Source organism: Lithobates pipiens, unplaced genomic scaffold (assembly GCF_037356315.1).
Source record: "Lithobates pipiens isolate NorthernLeopardFrog02 unplaced genomic scaffold, aLitPip1_a1.2 Scaffold_27, whole genome shotgun sequence".
Classification (NCBI taxonomy): Eukaryota; Metazoa; Chordata; class Amphibia; order Anura; family Ranidae; genus Lithobates; species Lithobates pipiens.
The window spans coordinates 13283505-13298286 of NW_027507788.1; the positions used below are offsets into that span (position 1 = coordinate 13283505).

Genomic DNA, 14782 nt, shown 5'->3' on the forward strand with positions numbered 1-14782 from the left:
AGTTTTCCAGGCACAGAGCCCTGTTAATCAGTGACGTGGCCGGGTGGACACTTTTTTTTAAAATTGTAGGGGAAAAAATAGGTAGGGGAAGAAGAACCCTGCTAGCTGTCACAGCGGGGATCGGGGAGGTGCGGGAGCTTGTCTATTCGTAACATGTTACACCCTGAATACAGGTGTAACATGTAACATGTTACGAAAAGGTGAACTTATCCTTTAAGTTGAACTCAAGGCAGATATAACCTATAACCTACACAAGTTAAGGCAGCCCCGTGTTCAAAGTCAAAGCTTTTCATTTTTCTTTTTTTTTTATATATATTGCATAACATGAAGTTTAATCATCTTTGCTTTAGATCTCCTCTACCCATATGGATCTGCTATCGACATTATCAGTCCAAGGGAACTTGATGGAGGATCTCCAGTGATATATTCTTCCAGACAAATCCCACTTTTTGGAAGATATTACACTTATCTTTATGTAAGTATCATGATTGATATTTTCTACATATATATTTTTTATTTAATTTCTCAAACATTCCTATAACATTAACAAAAAACAATAATCTTACCATTTTGAAAGAAAGCTTCATTCTTCTTAATACTGTTCAGTGGTTATACACTCATCTCTATGTATTAGGCACTTATCTATCAGTCCTATATTGTATATTGCTGTGGGTGCAAAAAAAAAAAAGTTCTTCTCAATTTTCTCATTCACAGGTGAACAATAATGGTCTGATATCATTCAGCTCACCAATCGGTCAATATATACCACAAGCTCTTCCTGTTGCTTATGGAAATCCTTTCCTGGCTATCTTCTGGACAGATGTAGATAATAGAGTAACGGGTGATATATATTACCGTGAGAGCACCGATCCCTCCCTTCTGTTCCGGGCCACCTCCGATGTCAGAACTTACTTCCATGCCGTGAATTTCACAGCTCAGTGGGTGTTTGTGGTCACATGGCACCAAGTTACGTATTATGGATCTTCAACAAACAGGGTAAAGTTAATACTATGGTGCTATTCTTTAAGTTGTAACAATGGCTGCTTTTTAACCTTTAACCACTTCCGGACCGCCTACTGTTGTTATAGGTCAGTACTTTAAAGAGGAGTATCGTTGTTATGGCACATCGCTCTCCGGTGCCCTCCGCCGCTTACCGGAGCCATCGGGAGCGGCGGAGGCAATTGGATCTTCACCCTTGCTGGGTATGGAGACAAGTGAGGCGAAGATGGCCCCCACCCATCACCATAACAATGCATGACGGAAGCAACGTCAAAACATCACTTCCGCCCATAGCTCTTAAAGGGCCATTTAAAAAAAATAATTAAATGACAAATGTACTTATTTATTTATTTTCCTTTATTGCATTTTAGTGTAAATATGAGATCTGAGGTCTTTTTGACCCCCCCCCCCCCCCCCGATCTCATATTTAAGAGGTCCTGTCGTCCTTTTTATGTATCCCTTGTAATAGGAATAAAAGTGACACAACTTTAAAAAATAAAAGGTAAAATAAATAAGAAAAACATTTTTTTTTAAAGCGCCCCCCGTCCCGACGAGCCCACGTGCAGAAGCAAACACATACGTGAGTAGCTCCCGCATATGAAAATGGTGTTCAAACCGCACATGTGAGGTATCGCCGCGATCGCCAGAGCAAGAGCAATAATTGGAGCTCTAGACCTCCTCTGTAACTCTAAACATGTAGAGTTTTTTTAAACGTCGCCTATGGAGATTTTTAAGGGTAAAAGTTTGTCGCCATTCCACGAGCGGGCGCAATTTTGAAGCGTGACATGTTGGATATCAATTTACTCGGCATAACATTATCTTTCAAAATAAAAAAAAACAAAAAATCGGCTAACTTTACTGTTGTCTTATTTTTTAATTCAAAAAAAATTATTTTTTCCAAAAAAAGTGCACTTGTTATGCCCTGTACACATGGCCGGACTTTTTGTCAGAAAAGGTCCAACGGAATCATTCAGTCGCACATTCCGGGTCTGGGCTTCATCTGTCTTTTTCTTTCTAAAATTCTGACGGACCTAGAAATAGAACACGTTTCAAATCTTTCCTCCGGAACTCCGCCGGAACCAGTTCCTATTGAGAAAACCGTTCGTCTGTATGCTGTTCCGAAGGACCAAAAACGACGCAAGGGTAGCTATTGGCTATTGAACTTCCTTTTTCTAGTCCCGTCGTACGTCATCGCGTTCTAAACAATCGTGCGTAAAAGACCACTAGGTGTGATTGTGTGTAGGCAAGTCCGTATCGGCAGAACTCCATCGGAACTCCGTCGAAAAATCCTTCGGAGTTCAGTGCGATGAGAAGTCCGCTCGTGTGTACGCGGCATAAGACCGCTGCGCAAATACACCGTGACAGAAAGTATTGCAACGACCGCCATTTTATTCTCTAGGGTGTTACAAAAAAAAGTATATGTTTGGGAGTTCTAAGTAATTTTCTAGCAAAACAAAATGTTTTTAACGTGTAAACAACAAATCTCAGAAAGAGGCTCGGGAATTAAGTGGTTAAGATGTCTTTCAGAGGTTAAGTCTTGAACAATTATTTGATGTATTTACAGGTGAACACATTTCAGGCTGTCCTGACCACCGATGGCAATCAGACCTTCCTTCTGTACAATTATGATGATATTCAGTGGCCGAGTATTTATGCATATGGTTACTACCAACATGGACCTTTGGCCCTGGTGAGGAGATCTTATTATTTCTAACTATTAGTTTTTGAATTCACTCAGGGGTCTACAAGAAGTGTTATTTCATGAGCTAAGCACTATAAAGAAACACAGTTGAAAATTGTGATCACATGGCTGTTTATTTACTGAGCTATGGTTCACTATGTTAGCAATGACTTTGTTTTCAATTGAGCAGATCTCTTTATTCCTGAACGATATATTTTTGAATTCACTCAGGGGTTTAAAGAAGTATCATTTTATAGAGATAAGCACTGTCAGAAAACGCATTTACAAGCTGTGATCCCATGGCTGTGTTTATCACCGGACCAATGGGTAACCGTGTTATTGACGACATTGTGATCAATGGCTTTGTTGATGACATTGTGATCAATGGCTTTGTTGATAAACAAAGCCATGTAAACAGTCCATTGGTTTGTTTATAAACAAGCAAATCATGGTGGCATGGAAATCTGAAGTGTAGGCCCGGGCTGCTTATTGTTAGACCAAACCTTATTAATGCAAACAGATGCTTAAAGTAGATAGGTATCAAGATAAGAAACCTTGACATGTTTCACGCACAAAGTTCTCCGATCTAAAGACTAAAAACTTTGTGTATAATATGTGTCAAGTCTACTTATCTCAATACCCATTTGTTTTGTTTTTTGTTTGTTTTTTTAATTGCATGTACACAGAACGAGTAGTGTGGGAGGCAACCGCGACCTAATAAATGCGGAACTCTGCCCCTTGCAGCAATAGAGATTTTTATTTACAGAGTTAGGGTGACATTTGTTTGGCACAGGTCCAGGATTTTTTTTTAAAAGCAGCTTGTCTAGACCTCAGGAGCAACTTAAAGGCCAATTGCATCCTTAGCTCTCTTTTTCATGGACTCCTATGTATTTTATGGAATGATGGCATGTTGCCAAATGTTCCTAATTTTGACAACATTTCAGCAATTTGACCCTAGTTTTTTTTCCATAGGATTAACCTGGATTAATAACCAAAAGTGCTAGGAGGTAGTTGATCCCAGACAATAATGGAATATTTGTACCATGAACGCATCTTAAAATGTGTTGTGTTTCATTTCCATACTTGGGTTACTATTTAACCACTTCAATACCGGGCACTTTCCCCCCTTCCTGCCCAGGCCAATTTTCAGCTCTCAGCACTGTTGCATTTTGAATGACAACTGCGCGGTCATGCAACACGGTACCCAAACTAAATTTCTATCATTTTGTTCCTACAAATAGAGCTTTATTTTGATGGTATTTGATCACCTCTGTTTTGTTTTATTTTTTGTTAAACAAATATAAAAAGGCCGAAAATTTTGAAAAAAACGTTTTTCTTTGTTTTATTTATAACATTTTGTAAATAAGTACATTTTCTCCTTCACTGATGGGTACTGATGAGGCAGCACTGATGGGGACTGATAAGGTGGCACTGATGGGCACTGGTGAGGTAGCACTAATGAGGTGGCACTGATGGGCACTGATGATGAGGCAGTAATATGCAGCACTGATGGGCACTGATAGGTGGCACTGATGGGCACTGATAGGTGGCACTGATAGGCAGTACTGATGGACATTGATAGGTGGCACTGATGGGCACTCATAGGTGGCACTGATGGGCACTGATAGGCGACACTGATGGGCACTGATAGGTGGCACTGATGGACACTGATAGGCAGCACTAATTGACACTGATGGGCACTGATAGGTGGCACTGATAGGCACTGATAGATGGCTCTGATAGGCAGCACTGATGAGGAGGCACTGGCAGGCATTACTGCTGGGCACTGATTGACACCTCTAATGGGCACTGATCGCCAACCCTTGTAGTCATGGGTGGGCATGCCTGGTGGTCCTGGGTGGCATCCATGGTGGCCCTGGATGGACATCCCTGGTGGTCCTGGGTAGCATCCCCAGTGGTCCTGCATGGGCATCCTGGGGGGGGCTGCACTGATAATAAATCCGCCTTGTCAGGAGAGCAGCTGATCGGCTCTCCTCTACTCACGTCACGTCTGCGAGTGGGGGGAAAGCCGATACATGGCTCTTCCTATTAATGCTGTGATCAGTTGTGATTGGACACAGGTGATCACCTGGTAAAGAGCCTCCGTCAGTGGCTCTTTACCTAGATCGGAGATGTGATGTGTCAGACTGACACACCACATCAATGATCACCATGATCAACGATCAACGACTGATTCATGTTGTATGACATCCAGTCAGGATAACTTAACCACTTTGCGCACGTCATGTTGCTATATGGCAGGCGGGAGATGGTTAAAGAACACGTATCACTAAAGTCAAAGTTGTTGGATAAAATATGAACTTTCTGGCCTTCTTGGCTATCAGTAAATAAAGTTTATACAGTGACTCTTGACTGTTTTATTTTCATAGGACTAAACTGGGTTAGAAGGACAAGGAAGATGACCGATCCCAGACAATAATAGAATATTTGTACCATGAATATTATAATGTGTTCGACTTAAGTTGTATTTTATTTCTATACTTGGTTAATCATTTAAGGAACACTTATTCCCAAAGTTACTTTGCTTACTAAAACATGGATTTTTTTGCCCTACTTAAATATCAATAAATAAAGTTTATACAGTGATGATTTCATTGTGATTTGCATAAACAATGCTTTAAAAATTTCTTGAACTGCATAGGCTGGGCTGAACAGCGGCTATGATACAGGATACTACACACTCCCAGGATCCCTCACACTCTCCATCGCCAATTTATCATCTACAAGCAACACCAATGTAACCGGACGTTGGGCGTTTAAAGTGGACAAATTACATCCAGAAGATGGCAATGGAAATATAGGTGAGGTTTCGCTATATTTAACCTTCTGGTATTTAGAGTTGTTTTTGAGGGGTTTACTTTAAGTTAATTTTGGTATGGTGTTTATTTAAGGTGTTTATTTTTAATAATCTTCTGTTTTTAAATCAAATGTAGGGCTCGGTTCGCACTGCATGCCGATGTGGCTCACAGCAGGGGTTCCTGTGCGTCCTGGTTCACCGTTTCAGGTCTGATTTCAGCCCGAATTTTGGGCTGAATTCGGACCTGAAATGGACCAAACGGACCTGTGTAAATTCGTACCGGAACCGCGTCGGAGATATGTGAACCTCCATAGAGTGCCGGTCACAATCTCCTGCTATTGCAAATTGGAATGCAGGGAACCCGCATTCAATTCTCAATGGTGTGAATCGGGCCTTTATTTTTAAAGTTTAGACTCTAAATTCAGGGTAGATTAAATGCATTTATTACACCTACCTGCTAAAAAGCAATTGAGAGATCATCCACACAGGAAGTGCATTGCTTTTAATCAGGCTGCAAACTTACATTGCAAGAAGGGGCAGTAAAAAGTAAGTAAAAAGGGTAAAAATAAGACATAGAGCTGTTGCTGGCTCAACCATCAAAGTAATTATAGTCATTGTTAAGAGAAGTGTGGTCAAAGCTTTTTTGGCCATACTTCTTTTCTGGATCACAGGAGTTCAATTATTTCTGTATTCTTGTTACCCAACTTCTACAATAACTGCGTCCATGTACATGTTTTGGCCTCCCACTGTGAGAGCCACCATGTGTCCTAGAATTTAGCTGGATGTGTGTATTACCATACATCATGACCATCATTCCTTGTTTTTAGCCATAAATTGTGATATTATATTTTTTTCTTTCTAGACCTTGTACCCAGGGGCACTTTTCATATCTTTTCTTGCACAGTTGGGATGTTACATAGGTTTCCAGTATATAACTTACAGGTGGCCTCTCATACTTTTCTTAACTTCAACAATAATGTCAGGATCCACCCAGATACCTGACCAGCAGCTGGCTTAGCTTTGAGAATTCCACCGAGAGTCTGAGCCAGCTGCTTCTGCCCCCCCCCCCCCCCCCGTGAGCATTGGAGGGGTAGAATAGAGAGCCAGTGACTGAAAGTCACTGCTCTTCACTCCAAGAAAACTGAGTGATCAGTGGTCATGTAATTGCTCATTTATTAGGTTTAGAGCTTGCGGTAAACTACTGCAACATTGGACTGATGCTGAATCCATATCAAGTGAGTATGTATGTTTATTTATTTATTTTCTTATCCCACATTTCTCCTTTAATAACAAGTTCTAAGGAAATTCACATTTCAAAATATTCTCAAAAGATATGTTGTATCTTTCTTCATCCTTGCCCATTTTTTTTTACCAAAACCAGAAGTGGGTAGGTGATGGGGGGGGGGGGTTTAGTGGGCCACTGTGTGTACAAAGGTTTATGTATGTTTTTATTCCTAGATGAGTCTACAGAAAATGAAAACTCTACGGCTACTCCATTGACAACTACACCTGGACCATTCACCACACACACCACCACTAATACCACTCCTTTCATATTTTCTTCAGGTAACAGAAATAAAAATGAGCAACTATTCAAAGTAGTATAAACTAGGCATGAGGAATCCTTAAGGGCTACAAAAACTGTGGGTCATATAAAGAAATTGTGTATAACAATCCGTGGCTAGTGGAGGATCAAGCCCAGTGCAGCCGACAATCACTGGAACAATGCAGAATAAGAAAAGAAAAAATATAATACAATGCTCTGTAAGCTAGATCCAGGGTCTGGTTGTCAAAGCAGGCAGTACGGGTAAGCAGATACAATCTTGCAGGAGGCATGAATGAACTACCATGGAGCGCCACATCGCCGTGGTAGTGCATTGAAAATGACAAGTCGACAGACGCAAAAGCTGCCAGACGTCGTAGTTTTCCAGGCATAGAGCCCTGTTAATCAGTGATGTGGGGGGGGAGCCTTGCTTGGACACTTCTTTTTTTTAATTGTGATCGCTAGCGGGTAGGGGAAGAAGAACGCCGCTAGCTGTCACAGCGGGGATCGGGGAGGTGCGGGAGCTTGTCTATTCGTAACATGTTACACCCTGAATACAGGTGTAACATGTAACATGTTACGAAAGATGAACTTATCCTTTAAGTTGAACTCAAGGCAGATATAACCTATAACCTACACAAATAAAGACAGCCCTGTGTTAAAAGTCAAAGGTTTTTATTTTTCTTTTTTTTTTTTTATATTGCATAACTTGAAGTTTAATCTTTGTTTTAGATCTCCTCTACCCATATGGATCTGCTATCGACATTATCAGTCCAAGGGAACTTGATGGAGGATCTCCAGTGATATATTCTTCCAGACAAATCCCACTTTTTGGAAGATATTACTCTTATCTTTATGTAAGTATCATGATTGATATTTTCTACATATATATTTTGAATTTAATTTCTCAAACATTCTTATAACATTAACAAAAAAACAATAATCTTACCATTTTGAAAGAAAGCTTCATTCTTTTTAATACTGTTCAGTGGTTATACACTCATCTCTATGTATTAGGCAATTATCTATCAGTCCTATATTATATATTGCTGTGGGTGCAAAAAAAAAAGTTGTTCTCAATTTTCTCATTCACAGGTGAACAATAATGGTCTGATATCATTCAGCTCACCAATCAGTCAATATATACCACAAGCTCTTCCTGTTGCTTATGGAAATCCGTTCCTGGCTATCTTCTGGACAGATGTAGATAATAGAGTAACGGGTGATATATATTACCGTGAGAGCACCGACCCCTCCCTTCTGTTCCGTGCCACCTCCGATGTCAGAACTTACTTCCATGCCGTGAATTTCACAGCTCAGTGGGTGTTTGTGGTCACATGGCACCGAGTTACGTATTATGGATCTTCAACAAACAGGGTAAAGTTAATACTATGGTGCTATTCTTTAAGTTGTAACAATGGCTACTTTTTAACCTTTAACCACTTCCGGACCGCCCACCGTCGTTATACGTCGGTACTTTGAAGAGGAGTATTGTTGTTATGGCACGTCGCTCTCCGGTGCCCTCCACCACTTACCGGAGCCGTTGGCAGCGGCGGAGGAGATCGGATCTTCACCCTTGCTGGGTATGGAGACAAGTGAGAGGAAGATGGCCCCCACCCATCTCCATAACAATGCAGGATGGAAGCGACGTCAAAATATCACCTCCGCCCATAGCTCTTAAAGGGCCATTTAAAAAAAAAAATATTAAAATGACAAATGTATTTATTTATTTATTTTTCTTTATTTTTTTTATTGCATTCTAGTGTAAATATGAGATCTGAGGTCTTTTTGACCCCAGATCTCATATTTAAGAGGTCCTGTCCTTTTTTTTCTATTACATGGGATGTTTACATCCCTTGTAATAGGAATAAACAACACACAACTTAAAAAAAAAAAGTGTAAAAAAAAAAAAAAAAAAAGGTAAAATAAATAAGATTTTTTTTTTTAAACGCGCCCCATCCTGATGAGCTCGCGTGCAGAAGCAAACGCATACGTGAGTAGCTCCCACATATGAAAATGGTGTTCAAACCACACATGTGAGGTATAGCCGCAATCGGCAGAGCGAGAGCAATAATTGGAGCTCTAGACCTCCTCTGTAACTCTAAACATGTAGAATTTTTTAAATGTCGCCTATGGAGATTTTTAAGGGTAAAAGTTTGTCGCCATTCCACGAGTGGGCACAATTTTGAAGCGTGACATGTTGGATATCAATTTACTCGGCATAACATTATCTTTCAAAATAAAAAAATAAAAAAAAATCGGCTAACTTTAGTGTTGTCTTATTTTTTAATTAAAAAAAAATAATTTTTTCCAAAAAAAGTGCACTTGTTATGCCCTGTACACACTGCTGGACTTTGTCAGAAAAGGTCCAACGGAATCATTCAGTCGCACATTCCGGGTCTGGGCTTCATCTGTCTTTTTCTTTCTAAAATTCTGACGGACCTAGAAATAGAACACGTTTCAAATCTTTCCTCCGGAACTCCGCCGGAACCAGTTCCTATTGAGAAAACCGTTCGTCTGTATGCTGTTCCGACGGACCAAAAACGACGCAAGGGTAGCTAATGGCTATTGAACTTCCTTTTTCTAGTCCCGTCGTACGTCATCGCGTTCTAAACAATGGTGCATAAAAGACCATTAGGTGTGATCATGAGTAGGCAAGTCCGTTTCGGCAGAACTCCATCGGAACTCCGTCGAAAAATCCTTCAGAGTTCAGTCCAATGAGAAGTCCGCTCGTGTGTACGCGGCATAAGACCGCTGCGCAAATACACAGTGACAGAAAGTATTGTAACGACCGCCATTTTATTCTCTAGGGTGTTAGAAAAAAAAGTATAATGTTTGGGAGTTCTAAGTAATTTTCTAGCAAAACAAAATGTTTTTAACGTGTAAACAACAAATCTCAGAAAGAGGCTCGGGAATTAAGTGGTTAAGATGTCTTTCAGAGGTTAAGTCTTGAACAATTATTTGATGTATTTACAGGTGAACACATTTCAGGCTGTCCTGACCACCGATGGCAATCAGACCTTCCTTCTGTACAATTATGATGATATTCAGTGGCCGAGTATTTATGCATATGGTTACTACCAACATGGACCTTTGGCCCTGGTGAGGAGATCTTATTATTTCTAACTATTAGTTTTTGAATTCACTCAGGGGTCTACAAGAAGTGTTATTTCATGAGCTAAGCACTATAAAGAAACACAGTTGAAAATTGTGATCACATGGCTGTTTATTTACTGAGCTATTGTTCACTATGTTAGCAATGACTTTGTTTTCAATTGAGCAGATCTCTTTATTCCTGAATGATACATTTTTGAATTCACTCAGGGGTTTAAAGAAGTATCATTTTATGAGATAAGCACTGTCAGAAAACGCATTTACAAGCTGTGATCACATGGCTGTGTTTATCACTGGACCAATGGGTAACCGTGTTATTGACGACATTGTGATCAATGGCGTTGTTGATAAACAAAGCCATGTAAACAGTCCATTGGTTTGTTTATAAACAAACAGATCATGGTGGCATGGAAATCTGAAGTGTAGGCCCGGGCTGCTTAATGTTAGCCCGCGCACACACGGAAGGACTTTCCGACCACAAAATCCGTCAGATTTTTTCAGGCGGGTTTTGTCCGAAACTGGTGTTGCATACACACGCTCGGACAAAGTTGTCAGAAAATCCGATCATTTGAAACGTGATGACGTTAGTTAGTTATGATGGAACTACGTTCGGGCTAGTAGCCAATAGCTTTGGTCTCGTAATTTGATCTGAGCATGCGTGGCACTTTGTCTGATCGGAATTCTCTACAAACAATCAGACAAAGTCCGATCGGATCATGTTATCGGAAAATTTTATATCCAGCTCTCAAACATTGTTGGTCGGATATTCCGACGGAAACAGTCCGATGGAGCCCACACACGGTCGGATTATCTGACAACACGGTCCGATCGGACATTTCCCGTCGGATTTTCCAACCGTGTGTACAAGGGCTTAGACCAAACCTTATTAATGCAAACAGAAGCTTAAAGTAGATAGGTATCAAGATAAGAACACAGAAAAGTTTCCCCAGGGGTTTTTTAGCAGCAGAGAGTTGGTGTGAAAATAGTTGTTGTAAAAAAATAATTTATTTGACAGACAATAGTAATTCCAAATGAACAATAATACATCATCCATATAGGTAGTGCGACAAATACAAACATGGAACATCACTCATAGCAAAAGACTCTATGTACAAGCATGGTTTGCCAATTGTATTCGTAACACATGTATCCACATGAAAAATTGCATTTCGACCCTTGCGATTTCCGGTCTCTTCAGGGGGATTTATATTCTAGGGGAATGTCAAAATATCTAATTAAAGACTTTGGACAATATAAAAATATATATAAAAAAATCAAAAGCAAAAATATGTCTCCATGTATATAGAGATATAGTTACCAATGGGTGTATGAAGACATGAGGACGTGTCGCATGAACCGGCATTGCAGGATTATAGCCATCCAGATAAGAAACCTTGACATGTTTCATGCGCAAATTGCTCCCATCTAATGACTAAAAACTTTGTGTATATAAAATGTGTCAAGTCTACTTATCTTAATATCCCTTTGTTTTCTGTTTTTTTTTTTTTTTTTTTTTTTAATTGCATGTACACAGAATGGGTAGTGTGGGAGACTACCGCGAGCTAAGAAATGTGTATCTGTGTCCCTTGCAGCAATATAGATAATATAGATATATTTTTTACAGGGTTGGGGTGACATTTGTTTGGCACAGGTCCAGAACTTAAAGGCCAATTGCATCCTTAACTTTCTTTTTCATTGACTTCTATGTATTTTATGGAATGGTGGCATGCTGCCAAATGTTCCTAATTTTGACAAAATTTCAGCAATTTGAACCTAGTTTTTTTTTTCCATAGGATTAACCTGGATTAATAATCAAAAGGGCTAGGTGGATAGTTGAGCCCAGATAATAATGGAATATTTGTACCATGAATGCATCTTAAAACGTATTGTATTTCATTTCCATACTTGGTTATTATTTAACCACTTCAGTACCGGGCACTTTCCCCCCTTCCTGCCCAGGACAATTTTCAGCTTTCAGCGCTGTCACACTTTGAATGACAATTGCGCAGTCATGCAACACTGCCAAACTAAATTTGTATAATTTTGTTCCCACAAATAGGGCTTTATTTGGTGGTATTTGATCACCTCTGTTTTGTTCTTTTTAAACAAATACAAAAAGACTGACATTTTTTAATAAAAAAAAGTTTTTGTTATAAAATTTTGTAAAAAAAGTATGTTTTCTCCTTCACTGATGGGCGATGATGAGGCTGCACTGACGGGCACTGATAAGGCGGCACTGATGGGCACTGGTGAGGTAGCACTAATGAGGTGGCACTGAGGGGCACTGATGATGAGGCACTAATATGAGGCACTGATGGGCACTGATAGGTGGCACAGATATGCAGTAATGATGGACATTGATAGGCGGCACTGATGGGCACTCATAGGTAGCACCGATGGGCACTGATAGGTGACACTGATGGACACTGATAGGTGACACTGATGGGCACTGATAGGTGGCACTGATGGGCACAGATAGATGGCTCTGATAGGCAGCACTGATGAGGAAGCACTGGCAGGCATTACTTCTGGGCACTGATTGACACCTCTAATGGGCACTGATTGGCAACCCTTGTGGTCATGGGTGGGCATACCTGGTGGTCCTGGGTGGCATCCATGGTGGCCCTGGGTAGACATCCCTGGTGGTCCTGGGTAGCATCCACAGTGGTCCTGGATGAGCATCCTGGGGGGGGGGGGCTGCACTGATAATCAATCCCCCCCTGTCAGGAGAGCAGCCGATCGGCTCTCCTCTACTCACGTCTGTCAGTGTGAGTGGGGGGAAAGCCAATACATGGCTCTTCCTGTTAATGCTGTGATCAGCTGTGATTGGACACAGCTGATCACATGGTAAAGAGCCTTCATCAGTGTCATGTTGCTATATGGCAGGCGGGAGATGGTTAAAGAACACTTATCACTAAAGTCAAAGTTGTTGGATAAAATATGAACTTTATGGCCTTCTTGGCTATCAGTAAATAAAGTTTATACAGTGATGATTTCATTGTGATTTGCATAAACAATTCTTTAAAAATTTCTTGAACCGCATAGGCTGGGCTGAACAGCGGCTACGATACAGGATACTACACACTCCCAGGATCCCTCACACTCTCCATCGCCAATTTATCATCTACAAGCAACACCAATGTAACCGGACGTTGGGCGTTTAAAGTGGACAAATTACATCCAGAAGATGGCAATGGAAATATAGGTGAGGTTTCGCTATATTTAACCTTCTGGTATTTAGAGTTGTTTTTGACTGGTTTACTTTAAGTTAATTTTGGTATGGTGTTTATTTAAGGTGTTTATTTTTAATAATCTTCTATTTTTAAATGAAATGTAGGGCTCGGTTCGCATTGCATGCCGATGTGGCTCACAGCAGGGGTTCCTGTGCGTCCTGGTTCACCGTTTCAGGTCCGATTTCAGCCCAAATTTTGGGCTGAATTCAGACCTGAAACGGACCAAACGGACCTGTGTAAATTTGTACCGGAGCCACATCGGAGATATATGAACCTCCATAGAGTGCCGGTCACAATCTCCTGCTATTGCAAATTGGAATGCAGGGAACCCGCATTCAATTCTCAATGGTGTGAATCAGGCCTTTATTTTTAAAGTTTAGACTCTAAATACAGGGTAGATTAAATGCATTTATTACACCTACCTGCTAAAAAGCAAGTAGGAAGTGCATTGCTTTTAATCAGGCTGCAAACTTACATTGCAAGAAGGGGCAGTAAAAAGTAAGTAAAAAGGGTAAAAATAAGACATAGGCCGCGTACACACGGGCGGACTGTTCGCCCAACTTTGTCCGCTGAACAGTGTTTGGGCGGACAGTCCGCTCGTGTGTGGGCTTTCAGCGGACAGTTTCAGCGGACAGTTGGACGGACAAGGTTTTTCGGAATTTCCGAAAAACTGTCCGCTGAAACCTTGTTTGAGCGAACAGTCCGCCCGTGTGTAGGCTTGTTCGTCAAACAAAGTTGCGCGCATGCTCAGAAAGGATTTTCACGCCGAAAGCTATAATGCAGTGTATAGGACGTCGTATTTTTCGTCCCGTCGTACGTGCCGTTCACGTCATCGCGCACGGTTTCAGCAAACTGTTCGTCCGTCGTGTGTGGCCATGTCCGTCCATGCTAAGTTTGAGCGGACTGTTTGCCGAAACTGTTGGACGGACAAAGTTGGGCGAACAGTCCGCGCGTGTGTACGCGGCCATAGAGCTGTTGCTGGCTCAACCATCAAAGTAATTATAGTCATTGTTAAGAGAAGTGTGGTCAAAGCTTTTTTGGCCATACTTCTTTTCTGGATCACAGGAGTTCAATTATTTCTGTATTCTTGTTACCCAACTTCTACAATAACTGCGTCCATATACATATTTTGGCCTCCCACTGTGAGAGCCACCATGTGTCCTAGAATTTAGCTGGATGTGTGTATTACCATACATCATGACCATCATCCCTTGTTTTTAGCCATGAATTGTGATATTATATTTTTTTCTTTCTAGACCTTGTACTCAATAAATTTTGTATTTTACTCTACGCTTCTCACCTCATTATCTGATTCATATCCTTTGCCCATAAAGTCCCAGGGGCACTTTTCATATCTTTTCTTGCACAGTTGGGATGTTGCATAGGTTTCCAGT

The 14782-nt window shown here is 40.8% G+C and overlaps 1 protein-coding gene across 12 annotated transcripts in view; it reads left to right on the forward strand.

Moving 5' to 3' along the window:
• LOC143933542 (uncharacterized) overlaps positions 1-14782 on the forward strand; it is a 297764-nt gene that overhangs the window by 65582 nt on the left and 217400 nt on the right. For all 12 annotated transcript variants that reach the window (XM_077456460.1, XM_077456458.1, XM_077456465.1 and 9 more), the window contains 9 exons: positions 351-475; positions 715-996; positions 2564-2689; positions 5343-5502; positions 6957-7064; positions 7774-7898; positions 8137-8418; positions 10018-10143; positions 13201-13360. In XM_077456460.1, the coding sequence (XP_077312586.1) occupies positions 351-475; positions 715-996; positions 2564-2689; positions 5343-5502; positions 6957-7064; positions 7774-7898; positions 8137-8418; positions 10018-10143; positions 13201-13360 (1494 nt within the window). The remainder of the gene's footprint in view (positions 1-350; positions 476-714; positions 997-2563; positions 2690-5342; positions 5503-6956; positions 7065-7773; positions 7899-8136; positions 8419-10017; positions 10144-13200; positions 13361-14782) is intronic.